Genomic DNA, 19,148 nt, shown 5'->3' with positions numbered 1-19,148 from the left:
TTTGTGTCAAGCACTGTTTGAAAAAAGTGTATTTGTTCTGTGTGAAAAAGATTGTATTGGCAGTTGTTTATTTACAAAACTGTGGTCAAAGTTACATTTATTTAAGTAATACTTAAGGCATGTTTTACATTCAAAGAAGTATATACACTATCTTTCACTCTCTAAACTACCACTTCCATTTAATTGCATATGAAACTGCAAATGTTACTGTCCCCAGAAGGCAGAATGATTCTAAGCTACTGAAAGAATTTTTAGCTAAATGGATAATTAATCTTTGAAGCTTCTTTCTAAACTCTATATATCAAGATATTAAAAAAAAAAAAAAAACACAAAAAACCAAAACCCAGACCCAAAACTACATTCCCAAGAATAAAATTAGCAATTAACTAGCCGAAGGGAAAAGGATTTAGTAATTCCTGTACTTCACCATATTCTCTGAAGAAGTACTTTTCCTTTAGGCTACAGCAGCAGCATTTTAAAACTTTCCTTTTGGTACCTTCAGAAAAATAGTGATTCTCAATACAATCTGGAAGAGTTTCACAGGGGTTTATATTTTGCTAATAATTGCTGTTAAAAAAAAGTTGTTTGTGAATTTGCAGAAAGCGTGACAGAGTCAAAGATTTCTGTGTACTCAAAAGAAATTCGAGCATTTCTGTAATGATGGAAACTAAAGAGGAATGCTGTAGTTCTCTAGGCTGCTTATTTTTTACTAATACAAGTCTAATGTTTTCAATCACTATTCTTTTCATAGATAAAAAAATAGGTAGTTGAACTTTGCATTCCACTCTTGATAGTTTGTATTAGATCATTAATTTCTTGACATAATTTTGAAGACAAATGATTTCATGTCTGCTTGCTAAAGAAAGCAGATCACTGAGGAACCATTTGCAGCAAACTGGCATATATTATATTACTTCATTCTCAGGTGACTGTATATTCCTTTTGGCAGTTAATAAATAACTTCTAAAAATCTTCATAAAAAACCGCATTTTCATTGCAGCCTATTTAAATTACTTGTGTTTTATCTGAAATGTTCTCTTTTTTAATAACTCCCTTATTAATTACAATGATAAATAAATAAAAATTACCTATTTTTCTCTTCCTCTCTACTTGACAGCACAATACATGCCAAATTTGTGAGCTAATGGCAATTCCTGTTGTAGTATATGTGTATTCCATGCACTCTGAAGGTAATCTTTAAATTCTTGCTTCACTTCAGTGGCCACTCTTTTTATTCTATCATGTTCACATATAACAATAACACTATGGTTTGGCTTCTGTCACAAAAAGTGTGATTTATGTGACCAGCAACCAGTTCACCTCATCTGAAACATAACCTGTTACTTTGTTTTTTCTCTTTGAATTTAGTTTGCTGAAGTCTGTCATCAGGGTTATTGGGGCAAACCAGGTGGCAGGCAGACATCCCACTGGCTATCACCTACCATTTATTACTTACAACATATAATTAACTGTATTTGGTTTTTGACCTGAGATATACATGTGATCAGTTTTCTAACTAGCTTTAATGTAAACAAATATGCATATATATATATATCCCTTCTTTTAGTATATTCATGGGGTATGTAGGCAGTACCAGGCAAGAAGTGGATATTTGTCATTTACATTGGCCTAAAGACCACTTCCACCTCTGCTTTGGGAGAGTTGAGGATTACTGACAATCTGAAACATCAGCAAGAGATTAAGTTTTTGCTTCAGGTGTGGATATCTCAAATTGTGATCACCCATTTTCCTCTGCAGCCATGGCCAGGAAACTGGTAGAAAGTTGTATAGCCAAGCAGACCATTCCATAGCACATCATTTTGTGTTTCAGAGCTGACATAACCCATGGAAAACTAATGAAGAGGCAGGAAAATGCTGTTGCATATCACACTTCTAGGGCTTTCTTTCTGACTGAAGAAGAAGTCAACAGGGAAAAAATGTGGTCCCTGTGGGAGATGAGGCTAAAAGCTGTTGCTACCCTTCATGTGGAGAACAAAGCAAAGAAAAAGCAACCATCAGTCTCAGGCCTTCTTGTGGTCAACTCCTCTGATCCACTGTCCCTGATAAATGTAATTAGAAAGTTGGCAGTTGGGTAAAAGTACCCATAAAATTTTGAGGTCCTTATTGGTGGCTATTGCTATCACGTTATGCTAATTAGGCCAGTTTTTAGTAAAGTAAAATCCTGGATAATATAATTAAATTTTGTGCTCTCCTTTCTTCTCTGTAACACATTTGCATAAAATATGTATTTTTAAGGCAGAGAATAGGTATGTTTCAGAATACTGTCTAGGTTTGCAAAAGTTTCTGATAGAAGGGGGTCTTTTTGGCAGGCCTGGATTAGTTGATCACAGCACAGGTGCTGGGAGATCATTCTGGTTTATATGTAGTTGTTGCAAGCACGACATCTGAAGAGAATAACAACACTCTGTTCTTTGTGGAATTTTGGGGAGGAAATAAGACTGGCATTAAATAGGTGTATTATATCCGGGAGCAAAACACAAATAAAGTACAAATCTAAAAAATAATGAGAAAAGTTACGTGAACACAGATGAAGTGGGTATTTGAAGGTTTCGGGGGTTTTTTGGTGTAATTTATTAATCTTTATGGTTTTCATTGAAAACACCAAAAATAAACATTTTCCTCCTACATAATTTAATAAAGTAATGGACAGTAATATCAATGTGATCCTGCATCAAATTACTTCAAAAGCAGTGAAACTGATACACTTTTAGCTGATGGCACGTGGAGTACACAAGGAATATCTCTGAAGGTAAGAACGACTGCTGAGCTGTGATTTATATGCTTCAGTATGAATGACATCCATTTTATGAATGCAATCAAAGCAGTCACAACAGACAGATGGTCAACTGACTTCAGACAGGTTCTCAGAGCCTGATATACAGAGGGCTGATACACAGAATGTCCTGAAAAATGAAACTGAAGCTTAAATTGTAAACCTTAAAATCAGCAAATAGTCACAATTTCAAGTATAATTTATGATGTTTTGCCCTTCCTGCTTTTTAGTGTTCTGGGCCTGAAACACAGATAGAAATAGAACTAAATTTAAAAAAACCTGAAAGTAATGAAAATAATTGATTCTAGAGAATTCTGTCCTTTCTTCATGAAAATAAAAGGTGAATGCCAAACAGAGTTTTGACTAGTTTTTATTACTGCAACTAAATTATTGTCATTACATCAATAGTGACAGTCACAAGGCAAAAGTTTCTTGTTAAAATTGCCATTTCCCCCTTCTTTTTCAAGCAAGAGGTTTTCTGAAATTCCACAGAGGAGAAGAAAACATACAATTTGCTCCTTTGTATTATCTCTTTTCCTGTTTCTCTACGAAAGTATTCAGCCACACTGAATTATCCAACAGAAAGAATATACAAATGTAACAGGAGAGTCAGTCTGTATACCCCAATCACTATGATCAAGCCTATCAACTACACTATAGAAGAGTTTACATTTGCTGAATTGTTATGTTCTGTTTTAGAGATATCTTTTCATCACCGAACAAAACATCAAAAGATTTTAGGCTTTGACATCCATATCCAGGATATGTTTCAAAGACTTTAATCAACCACTGAAACTGGATTACCACTAGAAAGTATTTAACAGTCTCTACCTGACTAGAGAAGAAACCGACGGACCTCTGGTTTAGCAAGAATTTATAAAATGTGATTACTAATTTCAACAGATAACACTCTTTAAATAGAACACATAACATATAATACTCTTTATTGTAATATGAATATTGTAAAATTCAGCATTTTTGGAGAGAAGATTGACTTTAAAATTATGATTTGATGAAGAGCTGATGAAGAATTTGACTGAAGATAATGTTAAAATCCAGAAACAAAACAGTTAAATGAATAGTTATGAAGTACAGACTGGGAGAGAACAAATTTAACAAGTTAGGATGTGCTTACAAAAGTTTCAGCATAGAAAGGAAACATGGCTTTTTAATTTCATTTCCAAATATTACCCTTATTTCAACTTACAGTGCACCAGAGAAGTGGATAAAATTAGTCTTCAAATTCACCTCTTTTCTTACAGAAAGAGAGAGCTAAATGTTTACTGGTTTCAGGTTCAGCAGCGATTGGCCTCTTTTTAGCCACTGAAATGTATGGAAGTGTTTTCAAGAAACCCACACGATCTGGAAACAAAAGTGACAAAATAATGTCACTGAAATTGCCTGTGTTAAAAAAAAAAAACCAAACAAAGAAACCCAAAAACAAATAAAAAGGAACATGAAAAGACTGTTTTCCTGAAGAAGTCAGACCTGGATGGTACTATTTTAATTGCTGAAGTGTCCTTGTTTTAATCATCGGTCCCAGATGATGCCTTTAGTTCCAAAACACAGCTCAGCTTTGCTGGAAAACTGGGAAGATGTTGTGCTGCAGCTGAAGTTCACAAAATGAACTAATGTGTTAAAAAACTGTAATTGCTAAAAAGTGGAAATATATGACATTCTTGAAACATTATTTGAAAACAAGGCAACTGCTTGTAGAAAATGGATTATAAACTCCTGCAGCTTTTGAACAGGTAAAATATGAAAATCTGCCTATAAGGCATGGAATTGCCTTTTTTATAAAGCTGCATGAGCATGAAAAAATTAGCAATTTCAATAATACTTTCCGATAATTAATTTAAAATACATTTTTCATTATTCTTTTGCTTATTTAAATATTTCATAATATTATAACTGAACATTATGGATTCTATTAGAAAGACAGAAAACAGTCATGTTCAAAATCAGACATATACCGAGACTGCAGTTTTCTAAATCACTGTAATCTAATCATTAATCCCTATGTTAATACAGACCAAATGATTGAAACAGATGTGATTTTAAAAATAATTTATTGAGTTAATTTATAAAATTATTTTTGTCCATTGAAATGCATAATGTACAGAACTACAATTTTTTTCTTTTTCTACAATATTTGTGTATTAAAATTAAGCTACTAAAATCATATTTACAGAAATATTTATTGAAAAATAGCCTAAAATGTAAATTGAAGGAGAAATCTGAAGTATGGAATTTCATGTTTGTTCAGTAAATCATAACCTATAATTTACATACATTTAATTTATTACATGTACATTTGACTTCTGTTATCAATTGCTTGAAGTAACCATTTTAATTTTTTAAAACCTAAGAAGTTAGGAAATCTGGTAAATAGATTTGAGCCAGCATTTTAAATTTAAATTTTCTGTGGCTAAAAACAAAACCAAAAACCCCCCTAGTCCACTAGAAATATAAAACCATCAAAACCAACAAAACTCTGACAGTATTACACTTAATAGTAGATTTCATTATTCAGTCATTCTCTACATAGCAAGCACATGACTGAAAGATACAGTTACTAGTCTTGGGTCTCAGTATCTGTTGTTTTATGCAGGTCACTGCACAGTTTCAAATTTGTGCGGTGTGTTTTAATAGTTTTAGACTTACAGTAGAGGCACCTTTGCAACTCTTACATTTTGTAAAATGCTTGCCCATACCAGTTTCCCACCAACAGTGCGAGATACTAAGGCCCAGTTCTCAGCCCCCGTAAGGTCCAGTGGAACTCCTGATCTATCCCAGCTGTAGATTTGCATCTGTTGACATGCTGAGTTATTGCTGATGCAAGTTTCTGTGTGTATATTATGAGCATTACAGTATATGACCCTATCTAGCTCCTGAGTCAGAGCCATTCAGTTAACCGAAAAAACCCCAAATGTTTACTTGTAGCACTGCCGCTGAGCCATTAACTGTGACTATTATTAAACTGTACTGTACAGAAAAGTTCTGCGTGTTAGTGTGCTTATTCTTTCACAGAAAAAAAGTTAAGACCCTGACTGTAAGATCAACATTGCTGTTGACAATTAATGACAAGTGACAGTCAAAACTGAAAGAAAGAAAGCATCATTTTCAAATATCTGACAGAGTATGAAGAACTGGCAAATCTTAAATTCTCTCCTGTTGTCAGATATCATACTTCTAGCTGGACTACATTTTGTGCATATTGTAAAATTAACTAAAATACTAAATCATACAGGCTTAAGAACATACTTCAACAAAACTGATTCATATCTGGGTGCTGGTATTTTGAACATATTAAGACAATATATTTATCTTATCAACATTTAAATTTGCAAGCATCCCATAGGCCAAAGAAAACAAAACACCCTAATAAATATGCTGAAAAACCCCATACCTCAGTATGAAATCCTGACCCCTTCTCCAACTAAGTACACACCGTCCAAATACACTGAGAATGCCAAGCTACAGGGGCCCCTCTGTGGGGAAACCCGTATTTCAGTCAGCAGCATCCGTCAGCTACAGCAGGAGTGCAGGGACAGATGCTGGAGGAAGGATGACACGTAAAAGTGGTGGCCGACTTCAGAACCACTGTGTGTTTCTGTGCACAAGTAAGTCAACGCCACACGTGTGCTAAAGCAGGATTTTGTCCAGATTTACGTGCAGAACACAGCTATCACTCTAGGCTCATTTCCGCGTAAGATAATGGTGTTAATTAGGGTCCCGGTCCTGCAGTCCTGCCCCATCTCCCAGCGGGGTCACACAGTCTAAGTGGGGCAAAAGCGTGCTGTACATCTGCCTTCTACGGCAAGGAAACACCAGCACACTCGGGCCCCGATCGCCAACTTAGAACCCAGCGCCGAGGCTTGCCGAGGCAGCGCCGTGCCGGTGCTTCCCTCTGCCCCGTGCCGCGTTCCCTGCGCTTCGGGAAATTCCCTCATGCGGCAGCGCCGCTCGAGGGCTCGGGAACGGCACTCGGGAAGAGCCCGCGCCGTTTCCCGTCCTCGTCACTAAAAACGCCTGGGTGGAGGTGTGGGTAACTGGCCACAGCCAGCTCTCGGCTCGCTCACGAGGGAAGCGGACCCACACAGACGGGAACGGCCACGGCGGTGGCCACCGGGAGCCGCCCGTCCCTCGAGCACCTGCTCGGGGAGCGCCCTTCCCCGCTCGTGCACCACCTGGGCGGCGGGGCCGTTTGGGCCGGTGGGGCGCTCTCCCCGCAGCCTCTGGGCTGCTCGGGAAGCGCGGCTGCGGCCCCTCGGAGCTCGGGTCCCAGGAAAGCGCCGGGGCCGGGACCGGGAGCGGCGGGGACGGGGCGGGGCGCGGGGGCGGTGCCGAGCGCGGCCGTTGGGAAGTTGCGTCACGGCGGGCGCGGGCGACTGCGCGAGGGCGGCGGATTCGAACGGCCGAACGGCGGAGGGAGCGAGGGCGGCAGGAGGAGGAAGAAGGAGAGGAGGAAGGAAAGGAGGAAGGAAAGCGAGAGGAGGAGGATGAAGAGCACGGCGCCCCGCAGCACTTTGCGGAAAATTATAAAGAAGCACAAGCCGCAGTTACGCCTGGCGGCGAACGCCGACCTGCTGGTGAGGAAGGAGAGGGGCGGGGGAGAGGCGAGGCGAGGCTGTCCCGGGGAGCCCGGGAGAGCTCCTGCCTTTGGCCATGGCGGCAGCCGCAGCTGCGCCAGGGGCAGCCGGCCCTAAACTGGGACGCTTACTCCCTAAATGTTGCGGCCTGTCCGCCCTGTGTGTGACGGGATGCACAGTTACTACCAATGGTGCTTCCGCTGGGACCCACGGGCAAGGGGGAGGCAAAGCTTGGAGGGACAGACAGAGGTCTCTGAAAAAATACGGGTGAGCAGAGATTGCCGCTCCCGCTTTGCTGCTGTATTGTAGCTCTTCGACAGCGATCTTGTCCCCAGCGATTCAAGGGACGGGCTCGTGCATGGCTTTTGTGTCACTCCATGTACACACTGATGTTCATAGAGTTTGGTGTAGACACAGCGAGAAGTAGCAATTTGGGTTATGTGGCTGCTAGATGCAGGTGTTTGTGTAGATCAGTTCGGGTGTACAGGTAGTCAGCTGAGCGGTGATCACTGAGTTGCTAAGCTGCTCTTGAGTGCTGATATGTTTTTAGAAGGCCATCTAGGTAGACTCTGCCCTAAACTGTGAGTTGACAAGTCTTGTTAGTAACCCAGTAAGGTGTTGGGGTCCTGATCATGGTTTAAAAACGCCTGCCAAAAAAGTGGGGATAAAAGAGCCAAGTTTGCAAAAACAGGCCAATAAAGCTGAATTGTTTCTGACCTGCTCTAAGGGGTTTGCGGCACAGGTAGGGTTTGTCTCACCAAGAAATTATTTGTCTACAGGAAGGAAACCTGACCTCAAGAGAGCTTGTGGTAGTTGCTGTATTAAAAAAAAAATGCATACAAAAGATACTCTTGGAAAGAACTTAGTCGACTTAACTTGCTGGACTGTGATATCCTCTTGTTTACAAATGCATGTGGCTCTCAGAGCATTAAAGCATTAGCACTAATATGCTGTATACTATGTATGGGCCCTGACTTGAATGGTAAGTCAACGTTTCATGTGTGTATAAAAGTTGTGTCTTGCAGCATCTTGAAGGTTGCTGTCTGGATATATGAAGCTAAATGTAAACATACAAAATTAAAATAAGTAATATGAGATTAAAATGAATGAAAATGGCAGTTACTTCAGAGTATTTAGATTTGAATGCAAACATTAAATATTTTTCTAATGGAGTGGAGCTAATAAAAATATGATCTCTTCCTGATGTTTTTGCTGCATTTGGATTTTTTATGGACTAAGGACCTGGCCCCTTGCTACTCATGCTCAGACCTACTCAAAGCTTACTCAGTGGAATGCAGTAGTCAGCTAATCAAATGCACACAATCACACTTTTTTATTTAATCCTTGGTAACAGTTGGTCTGTGTTTCCAGGGTAATGAAAATTTGGTTTCAAAGTAGTGTGGCTGTCTGAAAGGGGGTAAGTGGGACATCCCTCCGAATCTTGGCCTTTGGTTCCCATCTCTTCCTGGTCCTGGCACTTAAGTTCTCTTAGCTGCAAAGACAGTCAGTGAATTGAATTCACTGAAACTTATAAACAACAGCAAACATAAAATATGGCTGTGCAAATGTTCATTGCAGCACAAAGGATGAGATCAGAATAAATTTTAATTATGTAGTATAAACTTAGATTATCTCTTCTGGTGATGTCAAATTATGCAGCCTTTTATGTTACAAGGCTTGGCTTTTTTATTTTACCTTTAAATAAGAATGTCCAGGTGTGGTGGTTGTCCATGATGTTCTTCAAGTAGGCTTGTGTCTAACAGCTCTTTAGATCTTTATTTCCATGGCTAAATAATCAACACAGCTGAAGTTATGCCTCTTTTAGGAAAAAAAAAAGGATTGGTGAGTTTATTGTGTAGTGAGACAAGTAACAAATTTTGAGAGTATGTTTTCTGGTGCCCGTATTACTTTCTGCAAACCCTGTAAGAGTGATTAGATCACATACGTCAGAAATTTATATAGTAGTTGTCTTAACAAGATAGAACCATATATATTTTGAGCAGAGAGCTTATTTCTTCTGAAGGGAAGTATGAGAAACGTGCTAGTTCAGGGCTGTCTTCCAGAATGATCCATGCTTTATGTCTGAATCTATTGCAGTATATGCCCATTTCAGTAAAGGGGTCTGCCTGCCTTAAGAGAAAATAAGACTGCTTTCTTTTTTCCCCAAATTTCAGTGATTATTTACTCTATTAACCAATGTTTTCTTACATGATCGCAACAAGTTTGAAAGGCATAAGAATTCAGATAATTTTGTTGAATACTTGGATAAGGTTTCTTCTTCACTTTTGATCAAGTCTCTTCTCAAAATGTGAAGCTTGGTCAGAACCTGTTTCCTAAGTGTTCACATCTATCTCTTTGCACAGTGTAGCTATCAAATTTTATTAAACTTTCTCAGGAAGATGTTTGGTTTTGGTTTGGTTTAGTTTTTTTTTTTAAGGAGTATGATAATAACTCCAGGTGAAGAGATGCAAATAGTGGTTTAGGTTTTTTCAAGGCTCTTTTTGAAAATAAGATGTAATGATTTTAGTACTGTAGTTCAGATATTTCCCCGATGGTCAGAGAAGAAAATATATTGCAATTATAGAAGAAAAGCAGGATCTCAGCTGCTTCTTTTGTGCTAGAACAGCACATGTGTGTTTCCATTGCAGGAAAAGCTTGAGGTATTGCACTGAATGGCCTTTTTTAAATTTCTTATCACCATAGAATAATTAATAAGTGTGCATTGAAGCTGAAATATCAGTCTTAAGAATTGTTTTGAAGTTACAGCAGTAAAACAAAATGACAGTGGTTGTCCCTGCTATTCCTCAATTCTGTCGAACAGGTGTGTGGAAGTTGCTGTGTAAACAGTGCTGTGAATTTTTTACATATGTTCTTAAAATTTTGCATCCTTTCTTTTCTGAAAAATAAACATTCAGTTTTGTAAGGTGATTTTCATCACTAGTTAGTTCAAAACAGTCTTTAAATTTTATGCAGAAGGACAAAAATTTAATATGCAGTAAAGCAATGTCCTTAAACAAATATGGTATTGCTTAGTTAGTTGCCAATAACTGTCCTAGTCATTCTGCCTTTCACTAGCCCTTCTCAACTGCCTTGAATAACCTGGAATATTTATTAACCTGTGTGCTCTGTTGTGGAATGTTCCGATTTTAGTTATGTGACTGTTTAAAGCTATTGGAGTCCAGCCATCCTATTCTCCACATGCAGCAATTTGCTTTGAGAATAGGAAGATAAAGGTACAGTGATTCTGACAGAAGATGCAGTTTTAAAAGGCAATTTTAAAATTAATACTTTTGCCTTTAGATATCTCAGAAGAAGGACATGTGAGTATGGTAGCTTTTGTTCAATCTTTCACTTCTCCGTCAGGTTGTTTCCAGAAATCTAATCTCCATGTTGATAAGTTTAATAATGAGAATTCTAATGTTGAACATTATTTTAGTGCTACTGCTTGATTCTGCTGGAAATAATTTCTGTGTGAATATTTAAAGACTGATTCTAAAATGGCTTTTATATTTTGTGAAATAAATCTGCAAGCACATCTGCTTTTTGTGTAGTAGATGCTTCCAAATGATGTCAAATATTATGTAAATTTATCTATTGCTTCATTTAGTTCAGGATATTTTTAAAAACTACCTAAACTGCTTGTCATAGGAACCGAGTTCTTGTGACAGGAACATGTAACAGATTCTTTGTGCTGCAAACCCACTGCCAAAATATTTCTCTTAAACTCTTAATTTGTAACTTTCCATATTACATTGTTCCAGGTTTATAGATAAGGTACAGCAGAATAAATGCATCACCTTATTCATACAAAGAAAACTTTCATCTATTTCAGTAATATTTTTCCTAGCTCTTGATTGCAAAAGTCTATTTGTACACTTTATGTAGCAGAGGTAATGTTGTTTGAAAGTTTAATTTACAAAAGGTGCAATTATCAATTTTTCAGGTTGGGTTATTTAAATAATTCACATAGTGCCTGTATAATGCTAGGGGTTGGTCTTATAGGCCCCTGATTAATTACTACACAAATGTGCTGTTGGCTGGCAGTTTTAAGTCCAGGCTACAGCAGTTCCTTCCTTGCCTGCAATATTTTCCTGCTTTTGTATTAGCAGAACAGCATTCCATATGGAAAGGAACACTGCCCAACCAACCAGTTCTTTTAATGTAAAAAAGCTAAGTGATGAGCTGGGGAAAAAATGGATGCAACCTCCTGACACTGGAGAATTCCAAGTTCTGGAGAGATTAAAGTCAATGTCGCTTTACACTGGAAAGGGGCAGAAGTCCTTGAACTTGTCTGTAGTCCATTTGGTGATAAGGCAGGAATGAATTTGCTGTTCATAAAAGTCTGGCCGTTGTAGTCACTGAAAACTAGCTATATTTACTAGTAAGCAAAAAGTCTCCTTGTTCTCTGATATTTGTGTTTACATTTTATTATTAAAAACTGCTAATAAAAATCAGATGGATTCCTCTTAGATCAGTTGTGGTTTGCGTGATCATTTCTGAAGCACTTTTATTATTTAAGTATACTAAATTTAAACTCTGTTTACAAGAGTCTTGCATGAAGGGAATGTCTTAGAAATTTACTGAGGCTTGAACTGAGTGATAAATTTTATTTTTCTGAGAGCACTTTTCAGGAATTTGGAAGCAGTATAATATGCAAATTTTCTATTGCAAACAACGAATCTTTAAAAAAGCAAACTGTGTTTAAACAACTTGAATAATTTTTTTTTTCCTCTATTTTAAAGGTTCATTTGAATTTCTTATTGTTTCTCCATCGGCTAGCAGAAGAGGCCAGGACAAATGCTTTTGAGAACAAAAGTAAAATAATAAAACCTGAGCACACCATATCTGCAGCAAAGGTATTAACACACTTCTAATATTTTTCATTTTTGTATAATGTATTATGACAGCCTATACAAAAGCTTTCTGTGTTAAAGTTGATATTTGATTTATAATCCAAAACCTATAAACACTTAATATTCTTTGTCCATCATTGGCATAATTTACTGTCGCCAAGAAAACAAATTAACTCTCCTTGTGCTATTAAATATAACCTAATTTTTCTTGATTATTCCCTGTTTAAAATCATAATTTCAATATATGAGTAAGTCTACAAAATGGTCTACCAGCAAGCCTTCATGGCCTGAAAGGCAGTCCAAAGTTGGAGGATCCTTATTTCAGCTGATACTACATACATACTACAAGGAAGCATGCTGTCTTAACTTCAGTGATAAAAGTGAAGCTTTATGGAACAGGTGAGAAATAGTTCAGAGAGGTTCAAATACCTTTCTTACATCTTCAGTTCTTACCTGCTTAGTCTGAAATAAGTTCATAGTGGGTTCTGGCAGCATTGTGTGGATACAAGAAAAAACACTTTGTGTGATGTGTGATGTATTTGGCAAGGAAGGAACTAAGGGAGAATTAGACTGTGGATTGTTATATGGGTAGTTCAGCATAACAAAAATTGCTGTATGAATGAATATCTATGAAGAAGAAATTCGCTGCATTGCAGAGCATGGTGAGTTTTGTTTACATGCAAAAGAAGGGAAAAGGGAAGATGTTATGCAGCTTTGTCTCCTAGAAAGAATTATTGTCAAAATATGACTGAAATCCTTTTTTTTATTCTGTAGCTCATTTCACTCCGTCAGATATGTCTGCTTTACTTTGTTGTCATGAAGGAATTCAGTCTCTTTATCTGTTTAACCTCCTTGTCCTACTGAGCAAATTGGGAGGACAAAACTTGATGTTACCTGATATTTTGGTCCTGTGGCTTTTCTTTATCTTCACTATTTTTTCCGTTCTGCTGAAAGGTTTAGTTTTATACTTTTCTATTACTATAGTGACAGAAACATATACAGGATATGTAGGGTAGCCAAGTGAATGTTGCAGTTGGAGTCTTAGACAGTTATGGTTTCTTTTTAACTGCAATCGTAACACTTTTTGAACATTTTTGTGCTCCATTTATTTTTTTAAGGTGGGAAGAAAGGAAAAACTGTGTGTATTTTAATAATTTTAACACTTAAATAGTCCCACTTGGGCTTTGAAGTTCATTTTTCAATTTAAACTCCAAACCAAAAAATGTCCTTCCAAAGGTCTGTGTGCTCTTGATACAGAAAGAAGTGAGGCATTGCAAACAAAAATTGAGCATAAGAGCTGTATTATTGCAAACCTTATTTTTTCTTTTTGTCTAGGCCTAACAGAGTAAGAACTTTAAGGAATCTACTGATGGCTCAAGAGTACTATTGCCATTTCTCAGCATTAATTTTCAAGATAAGCCTTTTAGTTTAGAGAATTTTGCTCATGAATGTTCTTGCTTAAAAAAAAACAACTCTAATTTGAAATCTTTCTGTATACTTTTGCTTTCTTTCTAATATTTTCCCTTGAGTATTACCCTTTCCAACACAGCTCTTGGAAATAGATTAGCTAGATGAACCTTTTGGTCTCTGTCTTCTGCCTGAATTGTATTGATAAGTATACTTTTTTCTTTTCTTTGCAGGTTATTTTAAAGAAAAGCAGAGGCTAGAAAACAAACCACTGGAATTTTAAAACACATTTTTCAATGTTTTCATTTTTCAATGTTTCAATTCACTGACTAACTTGAGTTATACTGTGATCCAGCTTCAGCATTTGTGGAACTACGTAGTTTGTTGACATCTATTGCCTGACTATCTTGCTGTTTCTTTAAAAAAAAAATTTAAAAAAAAGATCTTAGAATGTGTATTTTCATACACTTCATGCATAATTTTGTGTGCCACTTGTCAATTAAGACTTTTGATGAACTTTATTTCATAATGATGGAGGAATGCTTGTACCATAGATGGCCTTTGGGTACAATGTGGCATTAATTATTAAAAGTGTGAAACTTCTTAAAGGGAGCAGTTGTGAAAAAAATTAAATAACAACACTAAATTTAGGTTTCACTAAATCTAGTATAGATTGTTCAGAGCTGATTTACTAGCTAAACAAAATTATGGCTTTCAAAACCATCACTGTAGAAACAAGTGTATTAAATACTTTGTCTTCAGTTTATTTATAAATGTCTTGATAATTTTTAAAATTATCAAAAATTATCAAGAAGTAGGTTGAAACTTCTGTGTTCTGGGGAAAGAATACATAGTTGGTCTTTTAAATCATGGTTTGAACTGTTCAGCTGACCTGTTTGATGTGGTACATGGGGCAACTTGGTGGTCTGTAATTGAGTTGATGTGGACAGATACACAGGTTATGGAAAAGGAAAGATCTGGCAGAGCTGATGTTTTCATAGTTCGATCTTGTAAAAATAACAAAGATAAGTTGGCATGAGTGCCAGGCTATTTCCTTCTGTCTTTTGTGTGTCATGCTAACTTGTCAAAAGTCTGGAAATGCACATTATATAAAAAGTCATCTTAAATTAAGGTCATATTCTGTTCCTATTCTCATATTTGTAATAGTTTACTGAACACTTTGCTTAATAAATATATCAATAAAGTTATAGATTAATTTTGCTGTTTGAGCTGATAATGCAGTTTTGTGGAATATATGGTAGCTGATCCTTAATATGCACAGTGAGCTGTTCTTAAAATAAAGAATATTTTAAGTGTTATGTATTGAGTAGTCTAATTTTGTTTGACACCTTACCAAATATATTCTAGAAACTCAGCAAAAAATTACATTTTAGAAATATTTTTGTAGTCTAAAGAAACTGTTGCAATGCCAGTACTTATAATTTCATATCATGTCCATGTTCTTTTTAAAATGCTGTATAACCTTTGAAAAGTCATCCTTTTCCAGTATGCAGAGAGGAAGGAAGCATCACTCTCCTGCTTTACTTGACACACAGAGCTTAGTGCTTCTTGGAAGGGTTGACTAGATTCTTTATTCTGCATTTTCTTCTCGTACTCCCTTGGAATCTACAAAGAAGGCCAAGAACATACACATGTAGAGGATATGTGGACTTAATAATCTGAAGTACATTCTCAGGAATAAGGAAGATCTGGCTAGGTATTTATATTTTATTTGTAATTACTGTCTTTGATCTAACAATTTTATTGCAACACTAGATTTTCCTCAGAAATGTTTTTTCATTTTTCCTTAAATATTTTCTTAAAGTCTTATATAATCACATACCTTCCTCATTGTACAATTGTTTGAGTGCTATAGCTTCTTTTGGAACTTGTTTTGATATGCACTTTAACTTTTTCATTTTTGATTTTTCTAGGAGCAAGGTCCACTCTGAGCTTAGTGGAATATTATCATTCTCATGTAGTAGATTGATTAATGGTCAGCTACCACTGGGGATGGGAGGCAAAAAAGGGTTAAAACCAACCACCAGTGTACTTTGAAAATATTTTGTACAGTGGATCTGGTGTGTATTCATGGGTAAGAAGCTGCCTCTTTTTAATAGGAGAGGGACTTAGTACATTGTGAATGTTTTGTAATAGCTGGAGCAGGCAGGTATTAAGAAGACCTGGGTAGCTTCACAGATATTCAGGTTTCTCACCCTAAACTTCAAATAAATACTTACTGAAAATTAATGGGGCCGATGAAGTGGGCTTAAGCTTTTAGAAACACAAAATGCTATTGTGTTTTTCTAGTATCATCTTTAATGTTCACCATAAGGTTAATTGTATTTCTGTTTGGCAGCTCTTCTGTTCTCCTTCATCTACCTAGGGTCTCTATGAAGTACTCCTTGCTGGATGTTTGAAATTAAAACTTACAGCACTATTGTCTAAGTACCTGTGAACACTTACAATTAATATAAACTTGGAGGCTATAGTGATAGTTTATTCCTGTGTTGTGTGTCTGTTTAATGACAAAGTATCAAAGCAGGTAGCTCTGTAAAATTTTTTTTGAAACTAGATCTGTAGTAGAAGATCTAATGAAGTTGTGTTATTTGAATTCCAGTGTTGATCCTTTGCCATTAGGAGGAAAAAGGCAAGGATTTTTGAGGGAAGAGTCATGGTGATGCTCAGCTGTTTTCATGAAACCTTGCGAAATTTATAGTTCTGAAACAACTGACTCAATATTCAATTTCCTCTGGTTTTAAGCATGAGCTTCAAGAACTTTTTGGAAAGAGAGGTGCTCTGTCAATACAATTAAAACTCCTCATTTCCTCACAAGGTAGGATGGATGTCCTAAAAAATTAGAAGCCCACTCAGACATCCATTTTTTCTACTCTTTCTGCTTTGCAGCTTTCACCATGTTCTGTTTTACATCCTACCCTGCCTTTTCACTCTGACCATCAATGAAAGGGGGTACAGTAATGAAGAAATAGAATTTGGTAAAAGTACTTCTTGTAGCCCTTATCTTGGTTTTCAGCTTTTGATGTGGCTAGTGTTAGACCCTGGGCCAGGGTAGTATCATAATGGATTAAGCTGCAAAAGAAGAAGGAAATTGTTTATTGATCAGCAGATGTCTGTGCTGGAAGAGAGTGGTGATGCTGCTGTTTTTGCTTCACTTATAGAGTGACTGGTGAGAGTGCATCTGCTGTTTGCCAACCTGAGTGTCTTCTGGTGGGGAGTATGCCCTATTCCAGCTCACACCCACAGCATGCATTCATGCATTCTGTGCTTTGATTTTGTGGAGCATGTAAGTTTAATATTTTCTGAGTGGTATAAATCATGCAATTATTATATTTAAAACTTGTAAAAAGTATGAATATTAAGAATGGTATGTCAGTGAAGGTTAGATCTATGGACCTAATCCCTAATGGTGTCAATGAATAAATGAACTTGTATACTTTTATGGGTCAGGACCCAATAATCACTGTTCTATTTGAATGTTAAGTTGTATCTGTTATTTTGAGTCAGAAAATCTAGACAGGTGCTAGAGAAGAAATTCACACTTTAGTGTTTCATTGTGATTTTATGTGGAGAAGTGAGTGACTACTGAAAAAGAATCTAAAGTTTCATAATAAAAATAGTTTGTATTTTCTGGTTATAGTCATATAGTAAAGGAAAAATAAATCCAGAAATATGTATGCTGTAATAGAAAAATTCTTTTTCTAGCCATAAGGTGGGGATAGAGCAAAAATTCTCTTTTTTGCCTGTGGTAACTTTCCATTAGAGCAAGTATTCTGATTATTCCTACTAAAAAGTATGCTATAGATTGTGACACTTTCTGATCTTTTTTGAAGACTACCAAGCCTACTCTAGCAATTAATGTTTGAAAGAAAAAAATATCATTCACATCCAAAACAGGATGTTCTCCTGATCTGTGCTGAGAGGGTGAAAGATATGAACAGTCTTGAAGATTTTTCTTTATTTAAAGCTTAATCTTTCAGTATCATGTAGTTTTCTTAATTAGAGGTCTATAGTTATTCGTACAACATAGCCTCGGTTTCAGAAATGGGTATATTCTATGTGCAGTGTTACGAAGGAAATTCTTGTACAAGACATTACTTATTTAGCAGCCTTAACCATGAAGCATACAGCTTGTACTGGCTGACTTGCTGACTTGGCATTCCATTAGTCTTTATCAGTTTAGAGCAGCTAAGGCCATGTAAATCCTAAATGCATAGGGTTCTTAGGTAACTTATGACTATGTATTTAGAAGGTGACTTGAATTTCAAATAAAAATGCTGATTACATTAAATCAAAATCCTTTTTTGCACAGCTGTGAGGTATGTGTCAAATTCAAGTTCATTAGAATGTTTCAAAGCAATGTGTGTAGTTATTTTCAGTTCCATATGTGTATTTTCTACCATGTATATGTATTGGCATATAGATTCCTCCATATATTTTAATGGTACTTTATGGTAATGTAGCTTACTTAGATATGATAAAAGAGGGTAGTGGAACAAATTTCTTTCCTGTTTGAGTAGCTTCAATTCTAGGCTGAGAAGATGTTGATAGCATTTCTGTTGTGCTAAATACAGAATTGCAACTTTTTGAAGAACCTGAAGAGTCTTCCCACCTGAGAGTTCATGGTTCTGCAGACATAATCAGTTGGAATTCATTCATTTACTGTTTGGTGAACAATGTTGGGGGTTTGTCAGTTTCTTTGCAATCCACATTCATCAAATTTACATGGGCTTTGATACATAATATTCTCCTGTGGGCTGGGTTATTAATGTTATCCTGACCAAACTGCTGAAAGATCTTTTCAGGTCATTTGATACCTGTAAGATCAAGTTTCTTACTGAGAAGGTCACTTTCCTGGGGGAATGATTTCAGGGCATGGAGAACATGGTGGGGTATAGACGCAACCTTACTACCCGATAATAACGTGACTGCAGCAGTTCAATAAAAGCAAAAACACTTCCTCCATCAATGGGTAGCTCAACCTTCTGGCACTAGGTCAGGCTCTACAGAAAGACTCCTATATTGTTTCCTAAGCATGTAGAAAACACAGAAAGGTATGTTGGCAATAGGAGAGATCCTAGGACAGATCCTGAATCAAAATTTATAAAGGGCAAATACTTCCAAATAATGCAGTCAGGGATAGAGTTTGATTAGCTGGAGTTTCCAGTCCACTTTTTTGGGTTGAAATTGGTGTAATTGTATTGGTGCTGACCTCTAAATTTGACAGCCTAATGTGAATTGATTTCGTTCAACTTCAGTAGGTAAGTACAGACACAGATTATATTATATAACAAGTAATTTTTAATGAATTGCTGCAAGTTTTATAAATAAACCAGATAAAGAAAAACATTTAAGTAAGACGTCAGCTAGTTTTTAAAATTCTATTGCATGTCCGAAATCTTAGTACAAGCAAGCCTCTAGCTATAGCTGTTTAAGCTGTTTTTCACCTAGTAAAAGCTTAAGCTACCAGTGACGGTGGATTAC

General features: G+C 36.7%; 1 protein-coding gene across 2 annotated transcripts; it reads left to right on the top strand.

Moving 5' to 3' along the window:
• Window positions 1–7,208: 7,208 nt before the first annotated feature.
• On the top strand, window positions 7,209–14,965 carry CENPW (centromere protein W). Of its 2 annotated transcripts, XM_066545770.1 has the most exons (4): window positions 7,209–7,386; window positions 12,129–12,242; window positions 12,493–12,638; window positions 13,880–13,911. In XM_066545770.1, the coding sequence occupies exons 1-4, from the start codon at window positions 7,297–7,299 to the stop codon at window positions 13,887–13,889; spliced, it is 360 nt and encodes a 119-aa protein (XP_066401867.1). In that variant the 5' UTR covers window positions 7,209–7,296; the 3' UTR covers window positions 13,890–13,911. The 2 variants fall into 2 exon arrangements, with proteins under 2 accessions (XP_066401867.1, XP_066401868.1); XM_066545771.1 differs by lacking the exon at window positions 12,493–12,638 and having other exon boundaries at window positions 13,880–14,965.
• Window positions 14,966–19,148: the final 4,183 nt, after the last annotated feature.

Source organism: Molothrus aeneus, chromosome 3 (assembly GCF_037042795.1).
Source record: "Molothrus aeneus isolate 106 chromosome 3, BPBGC_Maene_1.0, whole genome shotgun sequence".
Taxonomy (NCBI): Eukaryota; Metazoa; Chordata; class Aves; order Passeriformes; family Icteridae; genus Molothrus; species Molothrus aeneus.
This window is presented reverse-complemented; position numbering and strand designations above follow the sequence as displayed.